The following is an 18724-nucleotide window of genomic DNA, read 5'->3' as shown; positions in this document are numbered from 1 at the left end:
TAGTGTCAAGTCAATAATAACTGTACAAGTCATCAAGTTTTTACCAATGAACTAGTCTGTGGTTAATCTTTTTAATACTGTAAAAAAAATTAACATGAATTATTTTTAATAAATATAAGATATTAGTAAACTTTTGAAAAAAAGAAGAAAAGAAATTTAAATCCACTCTACAAACCAAAGGACTAAAATAAGTATTAAACACAAGAGACAGATGCCACGCGGGATTTGTTACTGAGTCAGTGGCACTAAACAGAACCCGTGGAAGCAGCAAAGACAGATGCCACATGGTTTCCGACGTAAGTTGATGCAGTGGTATCTTTGTCCAACGCAACATGGAATTTGGTCGCACACGAACATCCTTAAAACCTCCATCACTGCTTCTTACGATGCCAATTCCCTTCCCCTTTCTTTCCTTCTTCCACAATCATATTCCCCCTCTCAGATTCTTTTCTTTTTCAACTCTAAACTTCAAAAGTGAGCCACATAATATATATAATGTGTTGTAGCCACTGCTAACAAAAAGGTTCAAACCACAAAGAAGAATCAATGTGTCACCCTGGACTTCCTTTTCTCAACAGAGAAGCCTTCGTGCTGCGTAGAAGATGGCTTTTGTCAGCGGTGCCAGGGCAGCCTCAAGATGATCCTGGCAGCTCCGGCGAGAGTGGTTCTGCGAAGCGATGCGCGTGCTCGCCGTCGCAGCATCCGGGGTCATTCCGGTGCCGGTTGCATCACGGGGAGTATGTATGGCGTGGTACGGCTAATAAGTAGTTGGAGGTATCCAATGATAAGAGTTTATAAGCATGCATGTATATAAATAATCCATCTTTCTTCTTTCATGATGAATAACGATGAAGGAATTTGAGGTCAGAGGATGGAGCTGCTTGCATTTCTGGGAAATAATAATGAAAAATTTGTGATTTTCTTTGTTTTTTCTGTGCCAATTTATCCAGGAATTTCAACAGATCAACAGAGCCTTATATCAGTGAAATCGGCTATGTGCATTACATAGTGTCTGATTAAGTTTTAACTGGGGGTTGAATTTATGAAGAAATTAGTATAAAGAAAGTCATACATAGATAATAGTTTGTTTCAAATTTAACAGTGTATACATTCAGTGACAACTTAAGAAAGTGAGGCACAGATAGAATAAAGAAAGTTTTACTTTTACAGAAATCATTATAAAAATCATACTTCACATAACTTTGAATTCATCAACACACAAACAATGTGTAAAACTTAGACTAAACGTACTTGAGCATGTATTATGTAGTGTAACATGACCCAATTTTATTACTCTGATAGAGTACATATGTTAAATCTACTGTACTGTTTAAACAGAAAGCAGAAAGGAGATGTTCAAAGCCAAGGAGAGTTGTAAATGGGAGTTACAACAGATTTAACTTGTAGATACTTGTGTAGAGCTTCCAATCCAAAATCTCTTCCAAATCCACTCATTTTGTACCCTCCGTAAGGAATGTCATTCCCGAAGATAAAGTAGCAATTGATCCAAACAATGCCTGCACGAATGGACCTTGACACAGTGTTGGCTGTGTCCAAACTCTTGGTCACAATGCCTGATGCTAGACCATACTTAGTACTGTTGGCAATCTTAATTGCATCCTCAATAGTCCTGTTATTCATTCATGTATTACTTTTGAATTCAGTATTCATGAATAAAGTCATAGACACTACTATGAATACATTCAATCATTTATAGTAATAAGTAAATAAAACTACAGTAACTTACTTAAACTTCCTCAAGGCCATCACAGGACCAAATATCTCCTCCTGTACTATACGCATGTCATCCTAAACAAGATATCATGAGAAAGACACTGTGATGGTTAGTTAACTATTTATTCCAAAACAACCTCGTTTCATAATTGGATGGAGTTAAAAATCACCTTAACATTGGAGAAAATTGTAGGTTCAATGTAGTAACCCTTGTTTCCCACTCTTTTTCCGCCTGTTAAAAGGGTGGCCCCTTCTTTCTTTCCAATCTCAATATAGGAAAGGATCTTTTCAAATTGCTTCTTGTCAACCTGCAACAAGAAAACAATTAGCCAATTACTCTCTTTTTTGTTTCAATGATCAGAGTTACTAGAAGACATATTCGGTATAAACCTGAGGCCCTTGTTGAACTTTAGGATCAAAAGGATCACCAACCACCCAGGCTTTTGCTTTCTCCACCAATTTCTTCTCAAATTCATCATAAATTCCTTCTTGGACGAGCACACGAGAACCTGCAACACAGATTTCTCCCTGAAATCCCAATAAAAGAAAGTTAGAATATTTTCAACTGATCTTTGTAAAAGGAATTAAATTTGATGAAGGAAATCACCTTATTGAATACGATGCCCAAGAGGGCAAGCTCGGCAGCTTTATTTACATCAGCATCATCAAAAATTATGACGGGTGACTTGCCTCCTAATTCAAGTGAAACTGGTTTCAAATTACTGCTAGCTGCAGCACGCATTATTTCACGCCCCACTTCTGTTGAACCTGTGAAACTTACCTACACATGCACAAATCACAAATCACAATCAAGCCAATCATATTGGTTTTACTGTACTTAAATTATTTACATCAGCATCATCAAAAATTATGACGGGTGACTTGCCTCCTAATTCAAGTGAAACTGGTTTCAAATTACTGCTAGCTGCAGCACGCATTATTTCACGCCCCACTTCTGTTGAACCTGTGAAACTTACCTACACATGCACAAATCACAAATCACAATCAAGCCAATCATATTGGTTTTACTGTACTTAAATTATGTTACTCTGTTATTATTATTCGTGATCACCTATTAGTATTTTGTATATTGCACCTTAATTTAGTCTATTTATAGTCTCAACTGTCAACCAAAGATATAACACTTTAACCTTTTCATAATGTCCACATATTTTACATTTAAGTAGTTACCATATCAATGTCCATGTGTGAGCTTATTGCAGCACCTGCAGTTGGACCAAATCCAGGTACTACATTAAGTACTCCATCTGGAATTCCAGCCTTCAAAACATAAAAGTAAGGAAAATCAATAAACCAATAACTCAACCTTTAGTGATCAACTTGTCAATGCCATTTGTAAAAGACGCATACCAGTTTAGCTAGATGAGCATAATACAAGGCTGTGAGAGGTGTTTGTTCAGCAGGCTTGAGGATCATTGTGCAACCGGCAGCCAAGGAAGGACTAACCTTGACAAAAAACATGGTGGTAGGGAAGTTCCAGGGAATGATGTGTCCCACAACACCAATTGGTTCTAGTAAAGTATATGCATGAAACTCCCCAGAAGCTTTCAAGACCTCCCCGTGGATTTTATCTGCTGCACCAGCATAATAACGTATAGTAGCTGCTGCTGCAGGAATGTCAGCAACCTTACAAAAGTGGTACAACTTCCCAGCATCGATGGCCTCCAATGCTGCTAGTTCATCTATGTTTTGCAAAATTAAGTCTGCCCATTTCATCATAATTCTTGCTCTTTCCTGATTTCAAAACCATCTCAAAGTGATGAACACTTATGTCATGTCAATGCTGTCAGAAAGTAAAAGAACCATGCCGGTAAAGAACTTTGTTACTAATTACAGAAGCTACCATATAGTTTCAACTTATCTGAATATAACTTAATTTCTTTTTTACAAACAGTTCATCGGCAAACACTTTTAAAGTAAACATTTATCTAGACAGTAAACAGTTTTGTCAATATTGGCTAGCTACTTTTAACAAGATAACACCCATAACTCGGTGGAGCTGATCAACTTGCAAAAAAGAAAATCATGTGTCGTGTTTTAACATGTATTACACTATTTGTTTGAAGTCAAACTAAAAAAAAAAAGCATTACACGTTGGAGACTCGTGTTTCTTGAACTCAAAACATTGTATTTGTTCAATGTTGCTGTCGTGCACGGTTTCAATCCACATGTTTCTCCTCTCTTTCTGCCAAACTTTACATACTTAGATAAATTATGCAGACTTAACATCAACAATGTTTGAATTTTTGATTTTTTTAGACATCTTAATTCTTGAAGAGACTTCAATTATTTGAATAAACTCAATGACAAAGACATAAATAAATAAAATTTAAAATATGAAAACCAAAACATGACTTGATCGATCGGTCCAATCGAATACCTCACGAGTACAGACAAAGCTTATATTATATTCAGAAGAGTCCAATTCCAAATCCCAATCGATTCATGTTTCGAGATTGAATAATTCCTTAAAAAATACATAATTATTTCGATGTTACCTATAATTCAATTTTAACGTTAGTTGGCATAGTTTTAATATTGCCACATTTTTTTTAATTTGTCTCATCCCCTGTCACCAAATGGATCAAAACAATTAATTAATAAAAGTCAATTATTTGTACTAATTAATTAGGCGCTTACGTATAATGTTTTTCTTGTTAATTGAGTTTTTTTTTATAGTTATTTAGACACTAATTTTAAGTTGGTCTATTAAAATTTTACAGAATTTATACAAACTTTATTGATTATGACGTATTATTCTCACGTTAAATAAAAAAAAAAAAAACTGATATTTAATGCATCAGATAAATTCATAGCAGAAAAAAAAGTCAAAAACATTAAAGGCACGCAAGAATCAGCCAAACAAACCCTACGAACTCTGTTCAAGGAAATTCATTATGAAAAAAAGTCAATGATTAGTTATTAGTTAACAAGTTAATGTATATAAATCTTATTTATAAGGTCCTCGATACATTTTGAATGAACCCAAAGCTGTTAAATCAAGTGATTAGACATTCTTTGATATTTAGGTTTTTTTGCTAATAAAAAAAAACCTAAATATTTTTTGTATGACTTTTACATTGATAAACTGGAAATTTGTATATTTTTTTATAAATGAAAATTAAATATTTTACTTATATTAAACAGCACACGTGATAAAATAAATGAGACCCACAAATCTATGGCTATTATGTAGCACTTCTTGTAGAACGAAGAAGAAGAAGAGAAATGATAGCGTACCACACCGGGCATACGAGGCCATGGACCATGGTCGAAAGCGACACGTGCCGCTTTCACAGCAACATCAACGTCTTCTTTTCTTCCCTCTGCGATCTTCGTAATCAATTCCCCTGTACTTGGGTCTATTGTCTCAAACTCTTCTCCTGAAATTATTTTTTTCAATTTTATAAATAAAAATAAAAATATTCTCTGGAATCTTCATTCATCAAAAAATTATTCCAATTAAATTAAATGAGAGATGGTAAAATTGTTACAATTTTTAAATTAATTTCACTTTTAACTCAATAAAACAAACTCGCAAATAAGACTTATATTTCAAACTAATTCAATTAGTTAACTTGAAGTTTTAGTTAAATAATATTAAATCAGTCAAATTTATTCTGGTTTACTTTCAGTATCAATTTTTTTATATCTACATTCCTTGATTCTAGTTTTCCCTTTATCATACATAAAGTATATATTTCCTTGATTATATAAGTCAATTATATTTATTCATTTCTTTACACAAACCATTAAACAAAAGATTAAATATTTTAATCTCCTATATTATGGGTCGATTTTGGTTTTAGTCTATATTTTTAAATTATGGTACAATTTAGTCCTTCAATTTTAGAAAACTCTTGGTTTTAGTCCTTTTTTACCAATTTTTTTTAACTTGTTTCAAGCATGTTTCTTAGTTAACATTGAAGTAAAAATGTGTCAAACAGGATAAACAATCCAAATGCTATAATGAAACGTGTTTGAAACAACAAATAAAGTTAAAAAAAATTGATAAAAAAGACTAAAACTACAACTAAAGTTTTCTAAAATTGAAGGACTAAATTGTACATACTTTAAATACAGACTAAAACCAAAATCGCCCTAAAATATATAGGGATTAAAAATATATTTAACCTTTAAATAAATTAAAATATATATATATTAATTCTTGTCCACACAAAGAGTTTTCGTCTTATCTATCTCTGGAATTTGTATAGTGTATATAATTCCGTTTTCATATGAAACACAGCCAAAAACAGAGAGAAAACAAGACAAGGACGAAAAAGAGGAGTGGCAGAAGTGTTCTTATTATTATTTATCTAATTTTCTTAATTTGGGTTAAAGGCATAATTTAAAGGTATCTCTTCTAATTATTTTTAATATTATTTGATAATTTCAATTGGAAAAAAAACATTAAAAAGAAGAATTTTTTATGAAAACTGATAAAAAAACTTGCAGATATATAACTTTAAAATCTGCTTGCAATAGGCTAACTATGCCATTTTGCCTTCTCTCGCTTCATTTTCCATTACTGAAACCAGTAACAGTAAACATTTTTTATTAGGGTTTTGGCCGGAGCTTTTCCACAGATGAAAGAAATGCAGAGAGAAAAGTGAAGGAAAGAGATTTAAGTTAAGAACCTGAAAGGGAATCAACAAATTGTCCATTGATGAAGAGTTTGGTGAACTTGATGGGAGGAATTTTGAAAGAAGAAGCCTGGTTGCCATTAGAGAGAGCAGCCATGTTTGTGTGTGCAGAAGCAAAGAGAAGATAATCACAAGCCAATGTTTTTACGCCTCTAATCTAAGAGGAAAGAACAGAAAGGTACCTCTTTTATACACACCCCAGGGCTTTATGACAATTATAGGATGCGAGAAGGCATTCCAACTCATTATCAATAACATTATTTAAGCATTTTTTTTTTAAAATTAAATATATTTTTACTTTTTTAATTTATCTGAAATTGATATAATTGATGTTCCAAATGTAATTTGGAGAGTTTTTCCTTTAAATTTAAAAGATGAAAAAGGTATAATTATTCTAAGTTAACTATTTGTAGATTTTTACTTTGCCTAAAAATAATATTAGAATATATAAATAAGTCATTTAAATTTTATTTTAAAAATTAATTTGTGATATTAAATTAGATTTAAAATTTATTTTTTATTTAGTAAGAGAATTATTATTAATATTTGTTTTAACAAAGTTTATAATCTATTTAAAAGTTTTATATTCACTAAAAATAAGACTGGTTTGTAAACCAGGAAAAATCTTATTTTACAAAGATTAAATTAAACTTAAAATATATTTTTTATTATGATATTAAAATTATTGTTAAAATTTATAGATTTATTATCTGTTAAATATTTATTTTACAATCATTCATTAATTTTTAGTTTTACATTAAAATTATATATATATATATATATATATATTAAAATTATAATCACTTTTTTTAACAATTAAGATAAATTTTGTTAACAGGTTAAATGATGTTACAATTTAACCTTAAAATATATGCGTAATAAAATATTCATTATAATAAATTTATTATTTCTGAAACATTTAAATAAATTATACCTCAGCATATAAATTAAGCAATATCCACCATAAATTTTAGAAGTAGATATCGTCGTTTTTCATAACCATTATAGACACGTCGCTTTCGAATCAGCCACAATTTTATTTATTTATTTTATATAAAAATGGTTAGTAAATAAATAATATAAATAGGATTATATATTTTCACCAAAAACTAGTCATTGAATTAATCTATCAAATAAATTATTTTTTCGAAAGCCTTCCACAGGTCAGGCTTTCAAGTTTGGACACTGTTTTATATTACATAATTTTATTTTAAATAACGTGTTTAACTTATGCTTTTCTATTTCCACATTCAAAAACAATTCTGGAATCCTCTAGAGTTTATATATGGCTGGAGATGTATATTTTAGGAAAGTTAATTTTATTTAATGATGGATATTTATGTGACACTTATAATTAAGATTTTATTTAATACAGATATCAACTTTTATGTTTCTAAGTTTCAATTACGAATTAAATATCATTATATAATTTTTAACAATAATTAGTAAATATTTGTTAACTTATTAATTAGTATTTATTTGTTTCCATAAATATAGTTAATATCAGTAATTTCCATTAGATACATACTAATTTATCTTATCGTGTTGAATACAATATTATAAGTATGTATTTATTAATTTAATATTTACTTATTTATTAAAGATAAATAAATTTTAAAAAAGATAAAGAAGAAAAAGTAGAAATTCTGATTGCTAAAAAAATAAATAAATATAAGTTTGATGGCAGTTAGGTTTGTATTGTAAGAGAATTAGAATACAATAAGAAGAACAAAATGGAAGAAGTAAATAAAAATTATAATAAGATGACAACTCAAATAATATGAAAATAAATGAGAATTATAATGTTATTAAAATAAAACTTTTAACATTTTTATGGAAGAATACTAGTAAATACATTCGTTAATTGATATTAATATGGAAGGGGTTAGAAATTTAAACTATTTATTATGTGAGTTAAGCATTTGTTATTAACATTTATGATGTTAAATAAACCCATTTAATACCATTAATATCCAATAAATAAATTTTAATTTGTTATAAGTAAAATGAACTGTTAGTATTATTTGTTTTTTAAGCAACTTTACTGTACATTTATAAATATAGAAAAAATTTAATGGACCAACATCAATAAAAGTTAAATAATAGCATTAAATATTTAAAAAATAGTAATAATTGTTATATTAAGTAACTAGAAAATACATAATAAAAAAACACATTTTCTAAAAATTATCAGATTCATTATTTGGAAAGTGGACCACCTGGCGAATTAAAATGATCCAACCGAAAATTGACACGGCAATCTGTCCGGTCACTGTACGAAACCAAATTTTGTCTGAAAACCAACAAAAATTGATAAAAGAAATTAGAATAAACGGTGATTTTGTTTTATTTTTTAAAATTAATTTTCCTTTTTTAAATATATAAAAAAATTATTTTTGAATATTTATGAATTAATATAAATTATTTATCAATTATTCTTTTGTTTTAAAACATATAATTGAGTCATTTATGTTAATTTACATTTTTTTTACGTCTCACTTCCATATAACTTATTATATTAATTTACAATTTTTTATTTTATGTGTAGATTAAATCCTGGTAATGAATATCATTATAATTTGTTAATTAACATAACCATTATAATATATTTTATTCAAATTCTCATACTGATCCTGTATTATATTTATTTAATAATACCGAATAACTATTATTTATCAAAACTGATTTAACCTTTAAAATTGTTTACAGTGAATTAAGAGAAACATGTAAATCTTATTAATAATTTTGCCGTAAAATGAATAATATTAAATTTAATCGTTATAAAAAATAATCGTTGAATCTATAAATTAGAAGAGTTCAATCTCAGAATAGTCCTTATAATCATGTTTATTTGAATTGTAAATCCCATATAATACCTTTAGCAGCCTTTATTTAATAGAATATTACTTCGATCTATATTGACTTAAAAAGAGACAAAACGATCCTTATTACTTTAAGACTAACGTAAATTATTGCCTCTTTAAATAATTTTATTATGAAAATTTTCACACCTACAATTTTTACATATATTTAATCTTATTATTTTTTATTTTTATTCTCTTTTTTTCTAAAAAAATACAAAATTTTATATTTTTATGTGTGTTGTACCGTTTTTAATCATATGCTTTTTTTAAGAAAAAAGTTTTTGGAACTACGCACAGCTACTCAATGCGAGGGTGCTTTTGACTTTTAAAATAAGTGGTGCGTTTTTTTTTCTTTTTCTTTTAACAAAAGACAGTGGGAAATAATGGAACTATATAAAACAAAAAAGTGCAAAAGATTTACAAAATTTGAAAATGTATCCAAAAATTAAAGCATGGCTGCTTTCAACTTTTCATAAATTAAATGGTTTTTGGTTCCTTAAAGAGAAGCATGCTACCACAATATCTTTTGTATTTTCTTTTTCAGATATTTTAGAGTAATGGATTAAAATGTATTAAAAATAATTTTGATAAATTTTACTTCTATATTCATAAAGACATGAGCAGAAGAAAAAACGAGAGGAACAAAGACTAAAAATAAAAGAAATAATATTCAAATTTATTAGTTCTAGTACACATGTAATAATAATGTTGTCCTCTTTATTTATTATATAAACTGTTGTTTTATCCGCCATAATAATTTTTCGTTATAATTATATTCATGTTGTATCTGATTTGTCATAATAGTTTGATTGTATTTCTTATGATAAATTGAATAATAATATTTACACAATATTTTTTTTTGACAACATTTGAATATCATTTATCTGTCATTCTATAATTGATCCAAAATCACTCCAAAATAGTGTTTATGATTATTAGTATTGATTATGGAGTGATTTTTGACTAATCACATAATGACACGTAGATAATGTTTAAATGTCATAAAAAAAATGTTATCTAAATATCATTATCCTAATAAATTTTTCTTTTTCACTTATAATATTAATTTTTTTTTACCTATCATAATTCGTAATTTTATTACAAAAATATTATCAATCAACTTATTATAATAATTAGATTATAATATTGATTCATTTTTTTTCTACTAATATATTAAAAAGTTTTTATATTAAGATTTTAATGAGCCATTTTTTTTATTAATGAACACTTTCAAATTTCTTTTTAGTTACTTTCATATTTACTCAAATAATAAAAAATATGGTAAAATCATTTTTCATTGTTTTGTTACAATTATAAATATGATTAATTAATTTTTTATAACCTTTGAAAAAAAAAACATAGCCTCTGAGTGCCGTTATTCTCAAGTTGCTTAATAGACTTTTCAATGGCATCAAAGGTATTATTACTTGAAAATTCTCCAACCTAACATTAACATTAATGTATCAAGAAAAATGTTTCAAACTATAAGTATTTGAATATGAAATACAAAGAATCGGTAAACATGCTAAAACATTGTTTGGTCCTTTACATTTTATCACTATTTACCTTCTGTTTTTTACTAAGTCTTTGTATACGTTCTTCTTCTCGATTTATTTTATCAAACAATCTTGTTTTGATTTGTTTTTTTATTAATTAATCTTCGATTTATATTTGTATACTTTTAATTGAGTTTCTGTTAAATAGTTCATTTTATTGAGGGTTTGATTTTTTTTTTTTTTTATAATTTTAATTAAGACTTTGTTATTTGATTTTACCACCAAGTGATCCAACATGATTGTTATTTGCATTGTTGTTGTTTTAATATTTTTACATTGAAAATTAAAAAAAAAAACGGCATTAATTGAAAAAATAAAAATTATTAATACTTGGTAAAAGGAAGTTTTTTTTTTAAAAAAAAAGAACTTAATCAAAAATATTTAACATTTAAAATTTAATTGAATTTGAAATTTTACTTTTATTTAAATACTAATTTCAGTTTTTCGATTTTTTATATTAAATTTTTAAGATTTCTATGTGATATTTTCATTCATTTTTATCAATTTCTTTTAGATATTATTTTTATTGTTCTTCCATCATGAAGATTTTATATACAGCTGTTAACAACATTAATCATCGTCTCTAATGTTATTTATTATTTTTTTTAGAAAGAATCATTGAAAAGAAACCATACTAATAAAAACACGAGTACAATTTACATATAAAAAATTAACACCATTTTTAATTTAAAACGCTAAACGAATAAAGTTATGAATGTTTAACTTTCTAAATTTTTTTTACTGAATATAAAACTTAGATTATTTTCAATAATTTCTTTTATCTTATTCATTTTTATAACATTATTTTGTTATAAGGCGGAACAACCCTTCCTTAATGAAGTTTAATAAAGAAGTTATTAACCAAAAGTCAAATGTAATTATTGTAGATAATCCTCCTTTAAAGAAGTTATTATTAACCAAAACTCAAATTGGACTTTTGTAAATAGCTAAAAGACATACAACTTTTCTTAAAAATAGGTAAAAGTCAACTGATGAAATTTTACAACTCGAAGATCTTATTCTACTGTTATTTGCCTATGCCATGTTGGTAGTATTCAAATGCAAGAATTATTGCATTTCAATTTCTTTAGCATTGCCGACACGAAAGGACAATGAAAGATTATCACTACATCTCACCAATCATGGTTTCATATAATGAAATATGAAATTTCTAACATTATTGATTTCAATTATTTATAGGAAAATGATAATTTAACACCATTTTTTGACACTATTTTGACACTGCACACGTGTCAAAATATGATTGGACGATTCAAATTAAAAAGGCTTAGATAAGGATATATTTGGAAGAAAAAAACTAAAGTTTTTTTTTTTTAATTTAAAATCGTCCAACCACATCTTGACACTTGTACAGTGTCAAAATAGTGTCATAAAATGATGTTAAAATATCATTTTCCTTATTTATAATTGTTTAAAGCAATAATATAACATCCAATATAAATATTTTCTTATTCATACCAAACTTATCCGTATATTTTAAAAAATCAAGATAATAATTAAGGAATTAAAAGAAATACTTAAAAATTCTATTATTATTCTTATCAAAATTTCAATAAAGTTTAGAAACGAGAGTAAGACTACAGTTTTAAATTTTTTGTAAATCAATATTTAATTTTATTTTCATAGGTCTGCAAATGTTAAACATTAAAATTTTTAAGACAGTGTTTAATGGAAAATCTTTGAAAAATAAAAACAATAAAATAATAATTTTTATACTATAGTTTGTTCCAATCTGAACTGCATCTACTTCTTCATTAAATTTCTTTAATTTCACTAATCATAAAAGATTAGAAATGAATTTTATCACTTATGGTGTACAACTAACTCATTGTTTAGACGAGTATAACCATTTATGGTATCACTATTTTATCTGACCAAGCAGTCTAATTCTACTAAGTTAATTTTACAAGTGTTTTACTTTACTTCTCAATACAAACACAAACTATTTTTAAATATTATAAGAACATAACGAGTGATTCTTTTTGAAATGATTTGAAAACAATATAAGGATATTTTGAAAACTTGTAAAAGAACTTTTCTTTTTAAAGACAGATCCAAGAGACAAAGCTTAAAGAGAGAAACATCATGAGCTTATTGCAATAAGACAATTCTTGTTGTTCTTCTCTTCATGGAGTCCTCTTTCATAGATGTCTTAGAAACAAATCTGTTACTCAGAGTTTTTGACTTTCTTTTAGAAGTATAGCCTTTAAGGTAGAGTCAAAAGTTATGCTGTATGACAACTATGTTGTATGTACAAAGGAACAAACAAAAAGAATTAAAAAAATATTCCTTGAATATTTTCCTAGCTCTTAACTTTATTCTAATTATGAGCAGACTTTTTGATAAAGATGGAAATTTGCAAAAAATAAAAAAACACACAGCATAATAGACGAATAAGAACTAGAACACACATGCTTTAAAGTGTTAGACAATTCTATGTGTTTAAACATGATTTGAGTACTATCGTCTAGCGCAATCTGTTTGAGTAACATTATATTGTTTAGATTATTTCAAATTAATAGCATTTAGCATTATCTATACTTTTGTTAGACGTTGTTCATATTACAAGTTTTATTATAATTTCTTATAATGTTTATGCCAAACGTTCAAACATTCATTAGACACTTTAGGGTACTTAAGATGTAATGTTTAGAATTATCTATCTTTTATTTCAGACAATTAAACACTATTTTGATTAAACATTCATTTAAACTTCAAAAGAAAATTTATTTAGACAATATTGTTTTAACGGTAACATGAATTTTAATTGACAAAATTTTCAAATTTTTATTTAATATTTTTCAGATATTAATTAGCTATACTATTATTCTAACATCTTTTATTTTTCATTCTTTTTTATACAAACGATTGACATTATTTAACTCTGGTAAATGTTAATGAAAATTATTTTCATACAAATAATCTAATCATTTTTCTATGTTGTTCATTAGTTTTATGGTAATAAGATAATATTTTATTGAAGTATTGCGTCAAAAAATGGTATCCATCGCCAGTATGAATTACATTCATGAACATTCACTTCTCCATTTAATGCTTAATAAAATGTCAAGAAGATTCACATATAGTGCAATTAAAAATTCAAATTAATGAAATAAAAGTTTAATTACGAAAGCTTTAAAATATTTTTGCACAAATTTTGAGCTATTTTTAGTATTTTTTTTGTTTTCTTTACTCATTTATTCCTTATAATTGTACAAACTTCCTTTTTATCTCAATAATGAGAAACTATCTATTATAATCTGTGCGTCTTTTTTATTTTCATATGAGTTTGGATTATCATCAACTTTGTTTAATTAATTTTTCACATCAAAACATTCTAAAAATTGTATATAGTTCTTAATCTGAGGTACATGACAAATGGAACGTAAGAGGATAATGAATTATCTCAGCTTTTACATTTATTCGATACACAATATAAGTACACAATATAAAAGTAAAATAATTATCAAAACCTAAACTTTTATATTTTTTTTGAGAAAAATAGAGTAAAAAATAAAAAATAATAATATTAAATAATTGTAAAAGATTTGTATATTAAAGTATCTTTTTGGAATGTTAGATGTTGAAACAGAAAAGAAATTGAATGCTAATGAAGTTTTTTTTCTTTTTTCTTTGCTTAATTCAAAGTCCAATAAATTGGTCCATTTCTAATAAAGTAAAAAAAAGTCAGAAATGTAAGGTAGTGTTTGTGTTTGTTCCAAACACAACAAGTAGCAAGATGGAACAAAACATCATTCTGCATTGCTTTCGTTTCTATCTGGAGTTGTCACTTTTCTTCAACGTCTTCTTCATACTCATATCCTTCAAAGAATTTTGAAGAAAAAATATATTATTGATAGAATTTAAAAATTCCATGTTACAAACGGTGCATAATATTAAAATCAAATGACATATATTTAGACTAATTTCTCCCTAACTCCTTCTAAATGAAAAATAAAATAAATATTATAATTCTTTTACAATCCTCTCTCTATATATAATATGTAAAAATATATTTAATTACAGTTTTTTCAAACATTTTTTTTTGAAGTTTAGGAGCCCGTTTTCACATATTCACTGAGTACTTGAAAGAAAGAAAACTTATAATGAACTCTTTGGGGAGTTTGAATTTATATATATAAATAAATAAATAAATAAATATATATATATATATATATAAAAATGCATTGATATACGAAGGTGATGGTTCATAATTCTAAGCCACTAGTAATTAATGTTTTTTAGCCTTCGAAATTCAAATAAATGGAGTCACCAAGAATGTTCACTATCTTCGACTATTGAATATATCAAGAAGAAATCTTGTTGAATTTATTTTGTATGTAGAATCAATCTCAGGGCTAAAGAGAAGGGAATTTAACTTTTTCTTGATAAATTATATTATTTGCGTATTTTGTTTTTTAATTGTGAATACTTGTTTTATTATTCTGATACTCAACATTTTTTTATAACACTATTTACTATTACGGTTAAAAAATTTGCTCAGTTATTAGTTACGTTATTGTCTAGTTACATTATATTGTGTTAGATAGAACTTTAAAGAGTAACTGTGAGAATAAAAACATTTTAAACAAGGTGAAGAGAAGTTAATTTTAATTCTTAAACTTTGATTTGAGATCATTGGTTGGCATGCTTTGAAATGGAATTTGATTGTTAAATTATTTTTTGGATTGGGTTGGTCTGAGATATGTAAAATTTGATTTTGTGATGAAAATTTTGGATTGAAAACGAAATTGGTTTGTTTTTTACTTGAATGAAGTATGAGATTACTTTCTAAAATTAAGGGAACGGTCTGAAATGTATATTTGTGTGAATGTGATACAAAAATTCGCTTGAGAAACCCTTTTCTTATATAAGTATTAAGTTTAGGTTTGTCAAAAATTAAACTCAAGTTTGACAGAGAGTTAGGAGACGAGATCTCATTGGGCGAAGGAATGTGTATTTTGTTCCATTATTTGGCTCATTGGATGAGACATTTAATCACTAATAAGTGTTTTTAAGATAAACTCGTTGAGCGAGTAATTAGTCTTGCTAATAGAGCTGTCAAAATGGGTCACAATCTGCGGGTCAATCCAGCGTATTACGGATTTAGGTCGGGTTGGGTTTGAAAAAAATTTATTTTTTTTATGTGAATCAGATTTCAATCCGATTTATTTAAATTCGGCTAATGCGGGTTGAACTTATGGTGAGTCAGGCTGATCCACCAACCTATCTACCTAACTTTATTTTATTAAAATTTAATTTTAATTTTATAAAAAAATATCTATTATTTATTTTTTTACTTGAAAAAATTATTTAAGTTTCTTATTTTCAAAATTAATAAAATAGGAGAGTGAAATTGAGAAATAAATTTTGTTATGGTCGAATTTGAAGTGAGATCTTTTTTTAGACAAAACCACGAGTTAATCTTACTCTTCTGTGAGAGAGGGAAAAACCAAGTACAAGGATTGATTGCGACATTTCATTTCATTATATTTCACTACACGACAAATACAAGAGTTGTAATGTCCAAGTTAATGCATGAATTTATATATTGAGTCTAAAATTGTTATATCATGTACGTGCTATATAATAATACACTTTCTCTCTGTTCTTTTACGTTTTTTTTTATTTCTTTTTTGCAATAATCATTATAACTATGTGTTTAGATGTGCTTCCAAGTGAAAATGATTCATGTGAAATTTTATGAGTTTTGGTATAATATATTTGAATTTTTTGTATTATGTACTCTTATCTTTTCATTTTAACACTAAGTCATGTAGACATTTGTTCGTTTTTTTGAAAAAGTTTAATATGAAAGGTAACTGCACATGAATTTGTTTATTTATGTCTTGTATGTCTATTTAAACATATTTGCCATGAATTTTGTTTATTTATATCTATATGACCATATTTACTATTAATTTGTTTATTTATGTCTTATATATCTATTTCACCATATTTGCTTAATACTATAATGTATAAGCTCTAGAGGTAAAATTTCTTATTTTTGGAATAGTTAAAGTAATACTATGAATTTATATCATTTTTTACAAATCTTCCTTATTTTAATTGCATACCATAATATATATTGATAAAATTATTTCAAGTAATATTTTTAGATTAACATGTACACTGTAAAATGTATATATTTTCTTTAAATATTATATTGGAGATCTTTAATTAATGACGTATATTGATTTCTTTATAAATAAATTATAATTTCTTTAATTTTTAATTAGACACTTTAGATTAAAAAAAAAGCCGGTCTTTTTTAACATGGATAATGATATTTGGATAATATTTTTTTACAATATTTGAATATCATCTACGTGTTATTCTATGATTGATTCATGATGATATTTATAATAATAATTATTATTATTATTAATTGTGAAATAATTTTGAATCAATCACAAGTAATATTAAAATGTTATTAAAAAATTATTATCTAAATATCATTATTCTTTTAACACCCAATGTATCTCCGATTCACAGGAAAATATACTGAATTTAGAGACACACCACGTGGTCGGCTTAGGGCGTGTTTGGTTGTAGACACTGCTACTGAATCTCTGGCCCAATGTGAGTCACATGTACACAGGAAAATATTATTGCTTCCATTATTTATTTATCTTTTTCTTTTTCTAAAAGACAATACTCTGTAGAGAAAAATGTGTGTCCAAAAAGCAAAAAGAACCAGAAAAAAAAATTCTGAAATTTCAATAGTTTGTTTTTCTGAATAAACAGGGGAAAAATATAACTAATTAATAATGAAATCATTGTGAAACATACTCTTTATTATATATGTACCTCCCCTGACGGAACATAATATAATAAATATGCATAAGAATATTCTCATAACATCTCATAATTACTCTCTATTATAAATACCACTATAGACACTAAACAATATTACATAATATCATAAATATTTTGTCCCCATATAATATGTCATAAATTTCTTAATCATGATAATTCACAGACACGGAGATAATATATTAAATGATAAATATTTTGCAAATTAACTTTATTAAAAAATTAACCTCTAATTTACATTTCAGATCTATTTCCACCTATAAAAATATTTTATTCTCACTATACTTTTTTTATATATATATATATATATATATATATATATATATATATATATATATATATATATATATATATATATATATATTCATTAACTTAAGTGTGGAAAAATTTTCTACAAAGATTTTTTCATACATTAACAATCTAAATCTCTCTAAATTACATCGGAAGATCCATGCAATTTTTTTTTTGGGTAAGAGCAATATACATTTTATCAAATACATGCAGTTGTGACCTTTTTATCCCAAATCAAACTCTTCTTTTTCTGTAAATCTTCGTATTTACTAAGAATATGCATTACGGGCTACGAGCGGTGCAAGAAGAAACTGCCCGGCCCGTATTGGATCGAGACGGTCTAATATAGTTGGCCCAAATTAAAGAGTGGCCCATTCATGAGATTTTAATTTTTTAATTAGAAAAACAAGTAAAAGAAATACGAATTTCTTTATTTCAATTTTGGTTAAATACATGTTTTAGTCCTCATATTTGTTCCTCATTCTCAATGTCTTTATGTTTTTTTTTGTCCCAATTGCATGCTAATATTTGTAATTTGAGGCAATTAAACCCTCTTCGTTTTTTTTTGTCCCAATTGCATCCTAATATTTGTAAATTTGAGACAATTAATCCCTCTCAATTGGCCTATGACGTTAGTTCCAGTTAACGGAAAGGGCTTAATTGTCACAAATTTACAAATATTAGGATGCAATTGGGACAAAAAAAACATAAAGACCTAATTGAGAATGGAAAACAAACATGAGAACTAAAACATATATTTAACCTTCAATTTTCA

The 18724-nt window shown here is 26.5% G+C and overlaps 1 protein-coding gene across 1 annotated transcript; it reads right to left on the bottom strand.

The window, feature by feature from the left end:
- Positions 1–1142: 1142 nt before the first annotated feature.
- LOC106774202 (aldehyde dehydrogenase family 2 member C4) lies at positions 1143–6598 on the bottom strand. Its single transcript, XM_014661107.2, has 9 exons — positions 6396–6598; positions 4996–5138; positions 3106–3489; positions 2926–3015; positions 2342–2515; positions 2125–2262; positions 1905–2042; positions 1748–1809; positions 1143–1630 (listed from the first exon to the last, which is right to left on the bottom strand). The coding sequence occupies exons 1-9, from the start codon at positions 6496–6498 to the stop codon at positions 1357–1359; spliced, it is 1506 nt and encodes a 501-aa protein (XP_014516593.1). The 5' UTR covers positions 6499–6598; the 3' UTR covers positions 1143–1356.
- Positions 6599–18724: the final 12126 nt, after the last annotated feature.

This window comes from Vigna radiata, chromosome 1 (genome assembly GCF_000741045.1).
Source record: "Vigna radiata var. radiata cultivar VC1973A chromosome 1, Vradiata_ver6, whole genome shotgun sequence".
NCBI classification, from domain to species: Eukaryota; Viridiplantae; Streptophyta; class Magnoliopsida; order Fabales; family Fabaceae; genus Vigna; species Vigna radiata.
This window is presented reverse-complemented; position numbering and strand designations above follow the sequence as displayed.

Bases quoted from the DNA above. Each gene is read 5' to 3' on its own strand.
- LOC106774202 (XM_014661107.2), bottom strand. From the start codon at position 6,498: ATGGCTGCTCTCTCTAATGGCAACCAGGCTTCTTCTTTCAAAATTCCT. The intron at 3,490-4,995 runs GTACGCTATCAT...TTTTGAAATCAG, and splicing joins GGCCTCGTATGCCCGGTGTG to GAAAGAGCAAGAATTATGAT. The intron at 2,043-2,124 runs GTTTATACCGAA...TTCTTGTTGCAG, and splicing joins AAGTTCAACAAGGGCCTCAG to GTTGACAAGAAGCAATTTGA.